Consider the following 14,207-nt stretch of genomic DNA (forward strand, 5'->3'; position numbering starts at 1 on the left):
GCAGTGCCCGGGGTAACGCACAAGAGCTTTGGAGACGTGATATGTCTCATTCTGTTAGAAGTGCTCCTCTGCAGCGAATGCCATGCAAACCCACACAAGAGGAGCAACCACTCACCGCTTATGGTCATCAAGCTCCGGAGAAGAATGGAAACAGCAACGCCAGAAATACATGTACTCTGTCAGAGAATAGGACAGAACCCACGTCTCGCGTGACCGTGCGACTGAACCGACTTATCGCGTGAGTGTGCGACTGAACCGACTTTTCGCGTGACCGTGCGACTGGACCCACTTCACGCGTGACCACACGATTGAACCGACTTCTCGCGTGACCGCGCGACTTAACCCATTTCTCGCGTGACTGCCTACTCCACCCACTTTTGGCGTGACCGTGCGGCTGAACCCACTTCTCGTGTGACCGTGCGACCGAAACCGTATTCGCGTCACCTTGTGTTTGTTACCATATTCGCGTGACCTTGTGAGTAAGACCTTTCCCGTGACCTTGCAACCCAAACCATTCCAGACTATTCCCGTGACCCTGTGACTGAACCATTCCTGAACTATTCTCGTGACCTTGTGACTAAAACTATCCCCTAACTATTCCCGTGACCTTGTGACTGAGACCATTCCTCAACTATTCCCGTGACCTTTGGACTGTGATTTTGAGACCGGTTTCCCATTATTTTCATTCGTACCGTTTTGTTTAAACACATTGTTCAGATCTAATACAGGGGACGTCAGCATGGGTATATTGACATGATGTTACATTTGAACGATTAAAGTTCATCTGCCCATGAAACCCAGTTTGTGGAGAGACTGATAGCCAGTTATGTGCAGATCTCTATCTACCATTTCCCTTTGTCCGCAGGTGCCCAGAGTTAATAATCGTAGTATGTTATTACGGGAGCTGGGCGCAGCTGAGGTCCGGCACCGGTCGACTTACCTCAGCCAACATTGATGCCTCACTCTGCACGCATTTCATATACTCCTTTGTGTTTCTGAAAAACGACGCCATAGTCCCGACTGATGTAATGCCACAGTAAGTTATTATAGCCACGTGACCAATACTTAACTTCACGTGAATTGTAGAAAACCGATTTGTGTATCTACAGGTTGTGGAGCCAAATGAATAAGAAGACGCTCCTCTGGTTGTTTTTCATCATATGACCGTTTGGGCTTTGTTTTCCAGATTTGATCAGTTCGTGGCAATCAAGTCTCGGAACGCTCAGGCAAAAGTCTTGCTTGCGGTGGGTGGATGGACCGCAGGAGTGGCAGAGTTTCAGGCCACCGCCCGCTCAGCCACCCGAACTCAGGCGTTCGCCCAAAACGCAATCAGCTTTCTGCGAACCAATGGATTTGATGGTCTGGATCTCGACTGGGAATTCCCGGGCCGGTCTGATCGCGGAGGCGTGGCACGTGACAAAACTGACTTCACCAGCTTCATACGGGTAAGTTATATACTTTAATGAGACACTTGTCTGTCTGCATATCGACAAGATCAACAACAACAATGCTGTGTGGTTACTCTACACAGTATTGGTAGGAATGTACACTTTGGTGGTAGATGATACAGACTTGGCTAACTTTATGCGGGAAAGTGTGCAACAAGTCACTTCACATATATGTGCTGTCGTAACGCTGATGTAACATACACGTAACTTGTTATAAATAAGGCAAGTATACGGTAGTAGATTTATTTGCAGTACCGGTACTATTTTATGTTGCCTGGATCATGCTGGTAAATATATCACTTCTGATTTATTCTTGGTATAAGGCTTCTGGTCAAACTTAAACCGCTTATACTGAACAGCTGTGGAAGTACACGCGGCTCTAGTATACCCATTTCTTTATGCCCAGAATGAGACATACACCGATCATCGACTTGTCACTTTTTCCATGCAGATTATCTACCAGGCGTTCCAGGCCGAGACGTTACAGCCGGGAAGTCAACGCCTGATCCTCTCTGCTGCCGTGTACGCCTTCCCCTCGGCCTATGACGCCTACGAACTGGATAAAATCGGCGAGTAAGTGGCAGCTCTGACGCAAAAACTAGCAATTTTTACCTGATAAATATCTTTGACCAGCACTCATTGGTGTGCTGTTTTCATGATATATTACCGATTGTCCAGTTCCTTTAGAATTATCATAACGGTCAATGGGTTATATCAGCAACAAAACTCATCACAGTGGAATTACCAGTGTTATGTCATTATTTACGCTGAATATAAATGTCAACCTTTCAAGCTGCATGTTTCACCTGTATAGTGTGTGTGTAATTTAAAGGCTCGGAATGACATCTAGCCTAACATCATAACACAACTGTTATATACATGTACAATAACACAGTCTTGTTGAAGAATTCCTGTCTTCCCAATTGGTTGCTTATATGTAGGTAACCAATCAAGATTGAATAACCATTTGCTTTGCGATCTGTCTTTCCAGTTACTTGGACGAAATTGGTATAATGACATACGACATAGAAGGTTCGTGGAATCGGTACGCTGGTTTCAATGCCCCTCTACCGAACGTGGTAAGAACTTAACCGTATTGCGCTGACACCTGCTCAGTATCAACTATCATTCAGTTTCAGTTTATTCATTATAACACTACATTCATACACTAACTACATGCATAGAAGCAGTTTGACTTCCATGACGGTTTGAAGAGGGATATTGGAAATGTTCTTGTCATATATCGACAGGGAAGTCATTCCAGTGTTGTGTACCGTTGACTTTTAGACGAATACCTTTGCATCTGTATTGCTCTTTTTCCAAGAGTTTGTGTCTCGTCTGTGACTGATGTATGTCTATGTTTTGTTTCAGATGAACTCCATTGACGAATACATTGCCGGTGGTGTTCCCAGAAAAAAGCTACACATGGGCCTCGCCTCATATGGTCGGACCTTTCTTCTGACCAACCCCAATCAATTCACCCCTGGCAGCCCCACCGCCGGCAGCGGCAGTCCCGGGATGTTCACATCAGAGGCAGGATCCCTGGCTTACTACGAGGTAACCAAACAAATCTCTCGCCATATACATGTTCTCTGACTTTACCACTGCGGAATTGGCCAGAGGGTACCACCGAATCAGTTCAACCGTAAAGAGCCGTGCCAGACGATGTCAGCGGGCCGTTTCACAAAATGTATGTACTGTTATCTTCGGTGCATGATTTGCGAAAGACATTGTACAGGGTTTCGCCTTTTCGTCACACTCGTATTTTGAATTACTGTCATATCTACTGTCAAGGCCACCTTCACCTTGACCTCCCACACTCCTCTTCCACTAAGATATTCAAAGTAAAATCCTCTCTTGTAGTATCCGTACATAAAATCCTCAATACGCAGTCATCACTTACACCTTTACTCTAGAAACCCTGTTTCGTCTCTTTCAGATCTGTAACAACATAAGAACCCAAGGTTGGACGCGCCGCTGGTGGCCTTCGACCAGCACTCCATACGCCCATTTTAACACCGAGTATGTGGGCTATGATGACCTGGAGAGTTTACAACAGAAGGTAAGCAAACACTCTACGAGCAAAAACTCTGTAGTACTATGCTCAAAGCGGAGAATCCTTATGGTGTGCGAATTTGACAGCACCGGTAATCGCACAGTGTACTCCATAGTCAATGTTTTACATTTGTTGACATGTGTTTCATTTCCTCTGTTTTTGTCTTCACCACACATGGGTAACATTCTAATCTTATCTTCCAGGTAGCCTATATAAAATCACAAGGACTGGGTGGAGCAATGTTGTGGTCATTAGATCTGGACGACTTCGGGAACTTGTGTCAGATGGGCAGTTTTCCCCTTCTAACAGGGATTAACCAGATGCTGTGAGTACTAACGCTGATAGTGGTACATTAATACCATGCATATGCATGTGTTCAGTATTTTCAATCTATACTAATTTTGACTTTGACAGTTTTGCGAACATTCTTCCTCTTCACAGGGCTGGAAACTTCGTCTTACCCAGTACAGTCTCGCCACCCCCAACCATGCCCACGACGAAGACGGCATGTGTAACAACTTTCGACTGTAAGTACTTTTACCTCAAATTCAACCGGTATACGAAATACTAAGTGTTTGCTACCTATGGAATATATCTAATCTTAGGCCGTCAGCCGATGTACTGCCTCCGTCAATGAGGCTATAATCTCGACAGAGTTTATACCTTCTGTCTGTCAGCAACTTTCCTGAAATTGCTGAAATTTTGTGTCCATCTTGGTGTTGAGCCCAGTAGCAATCCATTCAATTTTAGTGGTGATCCTTGTCGAGATCCAAGAGACCCTTACGGATCAGGCAGAAATGTAGAGCATAGTTTCTTTGTCGGAAATTTGTACAGTTAACTGTGACACACATGTGTTCCTGGACTGCTATCTAGACATTATGTATACATTACTACTTTATCTGCGGTACAATCGATTTCATCAAGTAATAGTATTTATTACAACACATTTTACTTTCGTCAGTGAGGCCCAGATGTTTCATAAGTCAGCGAAACAAAGGAAGCCTCTTTCTGTTTATAAAGGGTATGTGAGTCGAAGGGTTAGAGCGCCAGCACGACGCAATGGCCCAGGAGCCTCCCACCAATGCGGTCGCTGCAAGTTCGAGTCCAGCTCATGCTGGCTTCCTCTCCGACTGTAGGTGGGAAGGTCTGCTGGCAACCTGCGGATGGCCGTGGGTTTCCCTCGGGCTCTGCCCGGTTTCCTCCTGCCATAATGCTAGTCGCCGTCGCATAAGTGAAATACTGAGTGTTGAGTACGGCGTAAAACACCAGATAAATAAATAAATAAGTGAGTGAGTGACTGCTTGGGGTTTAACGTCGTACCTAACAAGTTTTCAGTCATATGACGACGAAATAAGTAAATAAATAAATACATAAATAAATAAGGGGTATATGGTGACTTTTTCTTTTAGATACCACTTTCTGTGCGCGTGCTGATACGCTAAGTAAGAATTACAGGGATCCTCTGAATTGCGCCCAATTTTTCACCTGCCTGGACAATCTCTACCGAGGTTTGCAGCCATGTCCCACGGGACTCTTCTATAACGAGGTGGCTAACGCCTGTGATTACAAAGAGAACGTCCCTGCCTGTCAGGAGTAAGTAACGCAGACACTCACCCCACCCTACAAACTAATTTCTGTCTGCACGACCTTCACAAGTCTGGTTTACACAGGCATCGTCAACACAGGCATCACAACTAGATGCCTGATTTACGCTCGAAACTTCACCACCCATTGCCACCAAATGTCTGATTTACCCATGCACCTTCACCACCCATTACCACCAGATGTCTGGTCTACATACGCATAGCCTCCACTCATTAGGCTACCATTAGATATCTTGTTTACATATGCATAGTCACCACCCATTACCACCAGCAGTCTATATATATTTTTTCTTTTCATGAATAGTATCAAACCGCTAATACACTATTATTCTCTTGTCTTCAAGCCAGGTCAGTTAAGTCTACTGGAATATTTCCCTTCAGTAATATGCCTGTAAAACACTTAGCATGTTTGTTTTTCAGGGCGGCGTCATGTACAGAAACGACAACGTCTTCACAGCAAAGAACCACAACCACTACCGCAACCACATTCTCATCGACCAGAAGCACAACCACCAAACCACTTAGCACAACCACACAGGACAATGGGCCGTGTAAGTATGGTGGTATGGCCATTTGCATTGCATTCAGTTACTTTCATTAATACATAAGAGAAGTGTAATATTTCTTTTAAGTTGGGATATTTCTGGTTTCTTTTTTGACAACAGCGATTCTGTAATCTTGGTTCGGGTTTCCCCGTCATCTATTAACCACACAATCAATATAAACCGTCAAAAGTTAAGATGGACACAGAAAATGTCATCGGCTTTTAGATCCTGCCAGGTTGTTGCCAACGGTGTTTTCAACGGTTAACGCTCTTGGCAATAGTGTCCGGGGCAATGAAAGGTGAAGCTGAAGGGCAACGATGTTGACACTAGTGTTCAGTACAGTGAAAACTGAGAAATAGTGGGGCACATGATGGTAACGCCATTGTCACTAATATCTGGGACAGTAACTGGATGGATGTAGGGCGGTAGGGTGGGAGCGGCATACTGGTGTTGCCGTTGCCTCTAGTTTTTGTAGAGTGAAAACTGGAAAGTCGGGGACATGACTGTTATGCTGATGCCTCTGGGACAGAGGATACTAAAGGGAGTGGGGGCAGGATGATAATCCCGTTCCGTTTGTAGGTAAAACTGTGAAAATTGTGTACAAAAACTACCATAACGCAGTTGCTAATAGTGCAACAGAAAAATATGGAGGGGATGGGGTGTAACACGATAGTGAGGCTGTTGCTTCTATTGTCTGCGACAGTGAAAAATAGATGAAGGGAACACCATGGCAACGCCGTTGCTTCTAGTGTGCAGAACAGTGAAAATTGAGTACATCAACTACGATACCCCAGTTGTGCTGACAGAATCAGAGTAAAAGATAAAGTGGGTGGAGTCCGATATGTGAGGCTGTTGGAAGAGTCTCTGGGAATGGTAAACAGAGAAGAGGGGATAGTGTGCGTGGATAGAGTCGTTGTCTCTTGAGAATTCTACCCACAACTATATTTATTTATTTGATTGGTGTTTTACGCCGTACTCAAGAATATTTCACTTATACGACGGTGGCCAGCATAATGGTGGGAGGAAACCGGGCAGAGCCCTGGGGAAACCCACAACCATCCACAGGTGGCTGGCAACCCTTCCCACGTACCACATAACTATATGTACTATAATAATTTTTCGTCGTGACGCCTTCTTTTCTCTATTATTCAGCAGTTACTATTTGTTTATTTGTCCGTATTGACGTTATCTGTACATACCTTCTATTTTCAGTGGCTCAGTTTTGTGTCGGGAAAACGGTGGGTGTTTACATATACGAAGAGGACTGTCATTATTTTGTACAGTGTCCAGACGGCGTGGCCGGAGGAGTTCTAACCAGGTGTGCGGCTAACCTGGCCTTTAACGGTGAACTCTGTGACTGGGAGAACAAGGTCCCAAGGTGTAACACTGGGTAAGCTCCATCAATAACACTTTACAGGTCGATTTTACTTAAGCTAGACAAAACGAAACTTACTGCTTGTCGCTGTGTGTAATGATTGTTGTAAACGATGTCCAGGTATAGTCAACTTTTTTCTAAAACTGACAGTTACCTAAAAGTACATATGTGCTCGAGTAATTCATCTTTGTTTCTTTGTACAAGTTCTAACAGAGACACCTTTCGTTTGACTTTGTTGTACGTCCAAAGCATTTGTAGCTCCATTCTATCCCACACCTGAGTCCAAACTCTATGCAAGTTGTGTACAAGTGCAATATCTGTGCAGCTTAAATACCTCCAACCTCCGTGACCTCTAAATATCCCAGGTCTCAGCGTACATGTAACTCTTACACGCACATGCTACACTTGGGGTCATTAAATCCCAAAATATAATTTCATCGGTAGAATCTGCTTATCGATGTTATGATATCAAAATAATCAATTAACTTCAACAAATTAAACTAAGCTAAACAATAATTAAAAACTATGCTATAAAAGCGTCAGCAACATTTACAACTATTGCTCCTCCAAATATCTTTGTATATTTTTTGTATCTTTGCAGAACTGTCACAACCACTCAAGGTACGTTTATTATAAGTGCACCCAGTGCTTTCTGCCTAAGTCGGCGAACTTGTACCGAAATGATCCCTTGCTTTCTCAGGCCTTCTTAGTTTATCTGAAATGAGTTAGAATAACCACATTTGGTGAAATCAAATTAAATTTATTGTTAAACATTTTCATCAATGTAGGTGTCGGTCAAAAGTTAGCATCTCCTGTTCTCGAGAATAACACCCTATCCTCAACAGAAAAGCCTTCAGACATGTTTTCAAGCCCTGTGTATAATACACGGCCATAAGCAACATGTGTTTCAACCCTCTGCAGAAAACACGGCCATAAGCAGCATGCGTTTCAGCCCTTTGCATAATACATGGCAATAAGCAACATGTGTTTCAGCCCTAAGCAAAATACACCGCTATAAGCAGCATTTGTTTCAGCCCTAAGCAAAATACACCGCTATAAGCAGCATGTGTTTCAGCCCTGTGCAAAACACACAGCCATAATCAGAATGTGTTCCAGCCGTGTGTATAATACATGGCAATAAGCAGCATGTGTTTCAGCCGTGTGCAAAATACACGCCATAATCAGCCTATGTTTCAGCTCTGTGCATAATAATGTGCCAAAACACACGGCCATAAACAGCATGTGCTCAAGCCCTGTGCAAAATACACGGCCATAATCAGCATATGTTACAGCCCTATGTATAATACACGGCCATAAGCGGCATGCGTCTCAGCCTTGTGCAAAATACACGGCTATAAGCAGCATATGTTCCAGCCCAGTGTATAATACACGGCCATAATCAGCACGTGTTCCAGCCCTGTGTATAACACACGGCTATAAGCAACATGTGTTTCAGCCCTGTGCAAAATTCACGGCCATAATCAGCATGTGTTCCAGCCCTGTGTATGATACATGGCAATAAGCAACATGTGTTTCAGCCATGTGCAAAAATCACGGCCATAAACAGCATGTGCTTCACCCCGGTGTATAATACACGGATATAAGCAACATGTGTTTCAGCCCTGAGCAAAATACACGGCCATAAGCGGCATGTGTTTCAGCCTTGTGCAAAATACACGGCCATAAGCAGCATAAGTTACAGCCCTGTGCAAAATACATGGCCATAATCAGCGTATGTTTCAGCCCTGTGTATAATACATGGCAAAAAGCAACATGTGTTTGGGCCCTGTGCAAAATACGCGGCCATAAACAGCATATGTTACAGCCCTATGTATAATACACAGCCATAAGCAGCATGTGTCTCAGCCCTGTGCAAAAATAAACGGCTAAAAGTAGCATGTGTTCCAGACCTGTGTATAACACACGGCCATAAGCAGCATGTGTTCCAGCCCTGTCTATAATACACGGCTATAAGCACCAGGTGTTTCAGCCCTGTGTAAAATACACATCCATAATCAGCATGTGTTCCAGCCCTGTCTATAATACATGGCTATAAGCAACATGTGTTTCAGCCATGTGCAAAATACACGGACATAAACAGCATGTCTTCAAGCCCTGTGCATAATACACGGCTATAAACCGCATGTGCTTCAGCCTTGTGCAAAATACACAGCCATAAGCAGCATGTGTTTCAGCCTTGTGCAAAATACACGGCCATACTCAACATGCCTTCTAGCGCTGTGCACAACACAAGGCTATAAGCAGCATGTGTTTCAGCCCTGTGCACAATACACGGCCATAAGCAGCATGTGTTACAGCTCTGTGTATAACACACGGCCATCAGCAGCATGTGTTCCAACCCTGCGCAAAATACACGGCTATAAGCATTATGTGTTACAGCCCTGTGTATAACACACAGCCATAAACAGCATGTGTTATAGTCATGTGCATATTAAACGCCATAATCAGCATGTGTTATAGTCACGTGTATAACACACGGCCATAAGCAGCATGCCTTACAGCCCTGTGTATAACACACGGCCATAAGCACCATGTGTTACAGCCCTGTGTATAATACACGGCTATAGGCAGCATGTGTTTCACCCCTGTGTATAATACACAGCCATAATCAGCATGTGTTGCAGCCCTGGGTATAACACACGGTCATAAGCAGCATGTGTTACTGCCCTTTGTATAACACACGGGTATAAGTAGAATGTGTTTCAGCCATGTGCATAATACACGGCAATAAGCAGCATGTTTTATAGTCATGTGTATAAAACACGGCTATAAGTAACATGTGTTATAGCCCTGTGTAAAACACACGGCCATAAGCAGCATGTGTTACAGCCCTGTGTATAATACACGGCATGTGTTATAGTCATGTGCATAATATACGCCTTAATCAGCATGTGTTATAGTCATGTGTATAACAAATGGCCATAAGCAGCATGCGTTACAGCCCTGTGTATAATACACGGCCATAAGCAGCATGTGTTACAGCCCTGTGTATAACACACGGCCATAAGCAGCATGTGTTTTTCCCCTGCGTATATTACACGGCCATAAGCAGCATGTGTTATAGTCATGTGTATAATATACGGCCATAGTCAGTATGTGTTACAGCCCTGTGTATAACACACGGCCATAAGCAGCATGTGTTACAGCCCTGTGCATATACACACGGCTATAAACAGCATGTGTATAATACACGGCCATAAGCAGCATGTGTTCCAACCCTGTGTATAACACACGGCCAAAAGCAGCATGTGTTACACCCCTGGGTATAACACACGTCCATAAGCAGCATGTGTTACAGCTCTGTGTATAACACACGGACATAAGCAGCATGTGGTTCACCCCTGTGTATAACACACGGCCATAAGCAGCATGTGTTACAGCCCTGTGTATAACACACGTCCATAAGCAGCATGTGTTACAGCCCTGTGTATAATACACGGCCATAAGCAGCATGTGTTTCACCTTGTGTATAACACACGGCCATAAGCAGCATGTGTTATAGCCTTGTGTATAATACACGACCATAAGCAGCATGTGTTATAGTAATGTGTACAACGCACGGCCATAATCAGCATGTGTTACAGCCGTGTGTATAATACACGGCCATCAGCAGCATGTGTTTCAGCCCTGTGTATAATACACGGCCAAAAGCAGCATGTGTTTCACCCGTGTTTAACACACGGCCATAAGCAGCATGTGTTACAGCCCTGTGTATATTACACGGCCATTAGCAGCATGTGTTATAGTCTTGTGTATAATATTCGGCCATAATCAGCATGTGTTACAGCCCTGTGTATAACCCACGGCCATAAGCAGCATGTGTTGCAGCCATGTGTATAATACATGGCCATAAGCAGCATGTGTTTCACCCCTGTGTATAACACACGGCCATAAGCAGCATGTGTTACAGCCCTGTGTATAACACAAGTCCATAAGCAGCATGTGTTACAGCCCTGTGTATAATACACGGCATGTGTTATAGTCATGTGCATAATATACGCCTTAATCAGCATGTGTTATAGTCATGTGTATAACAAATGGCCATAAGCAGCATGCGTTACAGCCCTGTGTATAATACACGGCCATAAGCAGCATGTGTTACAGCCCTGTGTATAACACACGGCCATAAGCAGCATGTGTTTTTCCCCTGCGTATATTACACGGCCATAAGCAGCATGTGTTATAGTCATGTGTATAATATACGGCCATAGTCAGTATGTGTTACAGCCCTGTGTATAACACACGGCCATAAGCAGCATGTGTTACAGCCCTGTGCATATACACACGGCTATAAACAGCATGTGTATAATACACGGCCATAAGCAGCATGTGTTCCAACCCTGTGTATAACACACGGCCATAAGCAGCATGTGTTACACCCCTGGGTATAACACACGTCCATAACCAGCATGTGTTACAGCTCTGTGTATAACACACGGACATAAGCAGCATGTGGTTCACCCCTGTGTATAACACACGGCCATAAGCAGCATGTGTTACAGCCCTGTGTATAACACACGTCCATAAGCAGCATGTGTTACAGCCCTGTGTATAATACACGGCCATAAGCAGCATGTGTTTCACCTTGTGTATAACACACGGCCATAAGCAGCATGTGTTATAGCCTTGTGTATAATACACGACCATAAGCAGCATGTGTTATAGTAATGTGTACAACGCACGGCCATAATCAGCATGTGTTACAGCCGTGTGTATAATACACGGCCATCAGCAGCATGTGTTTCAGCCCTGTGTATAATACACGGCCAAAAGCAGCATGTGTTTCACCCGTGTTTAACACACGGCCATAAGCAGCATGTGTTACAGCCCTGTGTATATTACACGGCCATTAGCAGCATGTGTTATAGTCTTGTGTATAATATTCGGCCATAATCAGCATGTGTTACAGCCCTGTGTATAACCCACGGCCATAAGCAGCATGTGTTGCAGCCATGTGTATAATACATGGCCATAAGCAGCATGTGTTTCACCCCTGTGTATAACACACGGCCATAAGCAGCATGTGTTACAGCCCTGTGTATAACACAAGTCCATAAGCAGCATGTGTTACAGCCCTGTGTATAATACACTGCCATAAGCAGCATGTGTTTCACCCCTGTGTATAACACTTGTCCATAAGCAGCATGTGTTACAGCCCTGTGTATAATACACTGCCATAAGCAGCATGTGTTTCACCCCTGTGTATAACACTTGTCCATAAGCAGCATGTGTTACAGCCCTGTGTATAATACACGACCATAAGCAGCATGTGTTATAGTCATGTGTATACTATACGACCATAATCAGCATGTGTTACAGCCCTGTGTATAACACACGGCCATAGTCAGCATATGTTCCAGTCCTGTGCATAACACACGGTCTTAATCAGCATGTTTTATAGCCATGTGTATAATACACGGCCATAAACAGCATGTGTTCCAGCCCTGTGCATAACACACGACTATAATCAGCACATGTTCAAGCCTTGTATATAATACACGGCCATAAGCAGCTTGTGTTCCAGCCCTGTGTATAATACATGGCTTTATTCATCCTTTGATCCATCTGATGGTATAATATGCCGATGTTTTCAGCATGTGTTCTAATCTAGCTTTAAGATGAGTTGTATGTGCTCGTAGCTCATCTTCCACATAAGGTGCTTGTAATTCTGAATTCACACCACCTCATTATGCAGAAACAATAAAGACTTAATCCCAGCGGACGGCATCGGAACCCTTACACACGAATCACGTCACTTCGTTGTTCGTTTGGATTCGACTGGTCTTCCAAAAGTCGGATATTTTTTTTCCTATTATAGTTGCTTATGGTTCCTTTTATTTATTATTAAAACAAAAATGAATGTTAAAACTTTCAAACCTTTTATCAGTCGCCCTTTTAATAATAGTATATGTCTTCATCTTCTTAATTTCAATCCAAACGTTCTGCGGGTTTATCTTTTTTTCCGGAACATGCCGAGTACGACCGACTGGAATCGAAGCCAACGATTAGCAACGTTTGTTTTGTTGTCCTTGGGTCAGACACATTTGTGTTGATTCTCACGTTATGCTTTTTATAAGTGGTGAATATCTTGCTGAGAAGAACTCAGGCTCAATTGTTTTTGCCATGTGTATAATGTAGGACAGCTGGGTGAAGCGTTTCGTGGTCTAGTGGTTAAAGGTGCCTCTCATTGTTTGGGACAAACACGGTTCAAACCCAGTTTGGGTCAGCTAACGTGTAGTTTACCCGTCCTGGCTATTCGTGGAGCCATTTGTGATCCACGAAATTGTTTTCCATATATCCTTCTTATAAATCTCACCGGCATCGTTTAAACGAAATATTCTGCAGATGGCGTTATATGAAATCAAAAATATAAAAAATGTATAATGTACGTGTGTATTGTTTTGCTCTGCAGCTCCTCAGACCACGTGCCCCAGCTCCGGCCTGGTGTACCTCCGTAAGCCGGACGACTGCTCCGCCTACTACATCTGCTGGGCTGGAGTACGCTACGAGAGTAAATGCAGTGGAAATTTGTACTTCAGCGAGGATGGATACTGTGATTTCCCGTGGAATGTAGACTGTTCGTGAGCTCTGTGCACATGAATTATCCAAGTGACAAATGCAATCTCCCGCTGCTATATGCTTCTAAAGCTAGGACCTTAGCCCGCGACAGGATACTCTTTGTGCACCACACGACATGGAGACACTACCAGAGTATTACATGTCGCTTTTATAACATTTCTAACCTCTCACCACAGACACAACTGTTGGCTCTCATCCGCCAAGCAACTGAATACAAATGGTGCATTTCTTTGTTCGCATGTGATGTGGTTGTATTACCTTTCCTATCAATTCTACTTGTGTATACATGTCTATTAAGTCGGCGGAGAATAAGCTATGGCATATATCGTGACATGGTGGCATATATCGTGACATGGTGGCATATACCGTGACATGGACATTCCTTGTTTATATTGGCATTTTCATGATTATGTCAAATATTACCTGTGACAAGAAACAAGTATTTATATGAAGAATCACGATGAAAACTTTGATGAGATATAGTGAACAGATCTTGAATGGCTGAATGATTGTAATAGTAAATAAATCATATATAGCTTTTTATCCGTTTTATGGCTTCTGTTAAGATACGCATGTATG

The 14,207-nt window shown here is 43.7% G+C and overlaps 1 protein-coding gene across 1 annotated transcript; it reads left to right on the top strand.

Annotated features, from left to right (window-relative positions):
• The first annotated feature begins 763 nt into the window (after window positions 1-763).
• Window positions 764-14,169, top strand: LOC135461606 (chitotriosidase-1-like). The gene is made up of 13 exons (XM_064738781.1): window positions 764-1,036; window positions 1,187-1,445; window positions 1,900-2,021; window positions 2,440-2,527; window positions 2,820-3,005; window positions 3,388-3,510; window positions 3,708-3,829; window positions 3,946-4,031; window positions 4,914-5,097; window positions 5,529-5,659; window positions 6,866-7,043; window positions 7,630-7,649; window positions 13,462-14,169. The coding sequence occupies exons 1-13, from the start codon at window positions 1,029-1,031 to the stop codon at window positions 13,632-13,634; spliced, it is 1,680 nt and encodes a 559-aa protein (XP_064594851.1). The 5' UTR covers window positions 764-1,028; the 3' UTR covers window positions 13,635-14,169.
• The last annotated feature ends 38 nt before the right edge of the window (window positions 14,170-14,207 follow it).

The sequence above is a fragment of the Liolophura sinensis genome, chromosome 1 (genome assembly GCF_032854445.1).
Source record: "Liolophura sinensis isolate JHLJ2023 chromosome 1, CUHK_Ljap_v2, whole genome shotgun sequence".
NCBI classification, from domain to species: domain Eukaryota; kingdom Metazoa; phylum Mollusca; class Polyplacophora; order Chitonida; family Chitonidae; genus Liolophura; species Liolophura sinensis.

Bases quoted from the DNA above. Each gene is read 5' to 3' on its own strand.
- LOC135461606 (XM_064738781.1), top strand. The intron at 3,006-3,387 runs GTAACCAAACAA...CGTCTCTTTCAG, and splicing joins GATCCCTGGCTTACTACGAG to ATCTGTAACAACATAAGAAC. The intron at 3,830-3,945 runs GTGAGTACTAAC...TCCTCTTCACAG, and splicing joins ACAGGGATTAACCAGATGCT to GGCTGGAAACTTCGTCTTAC.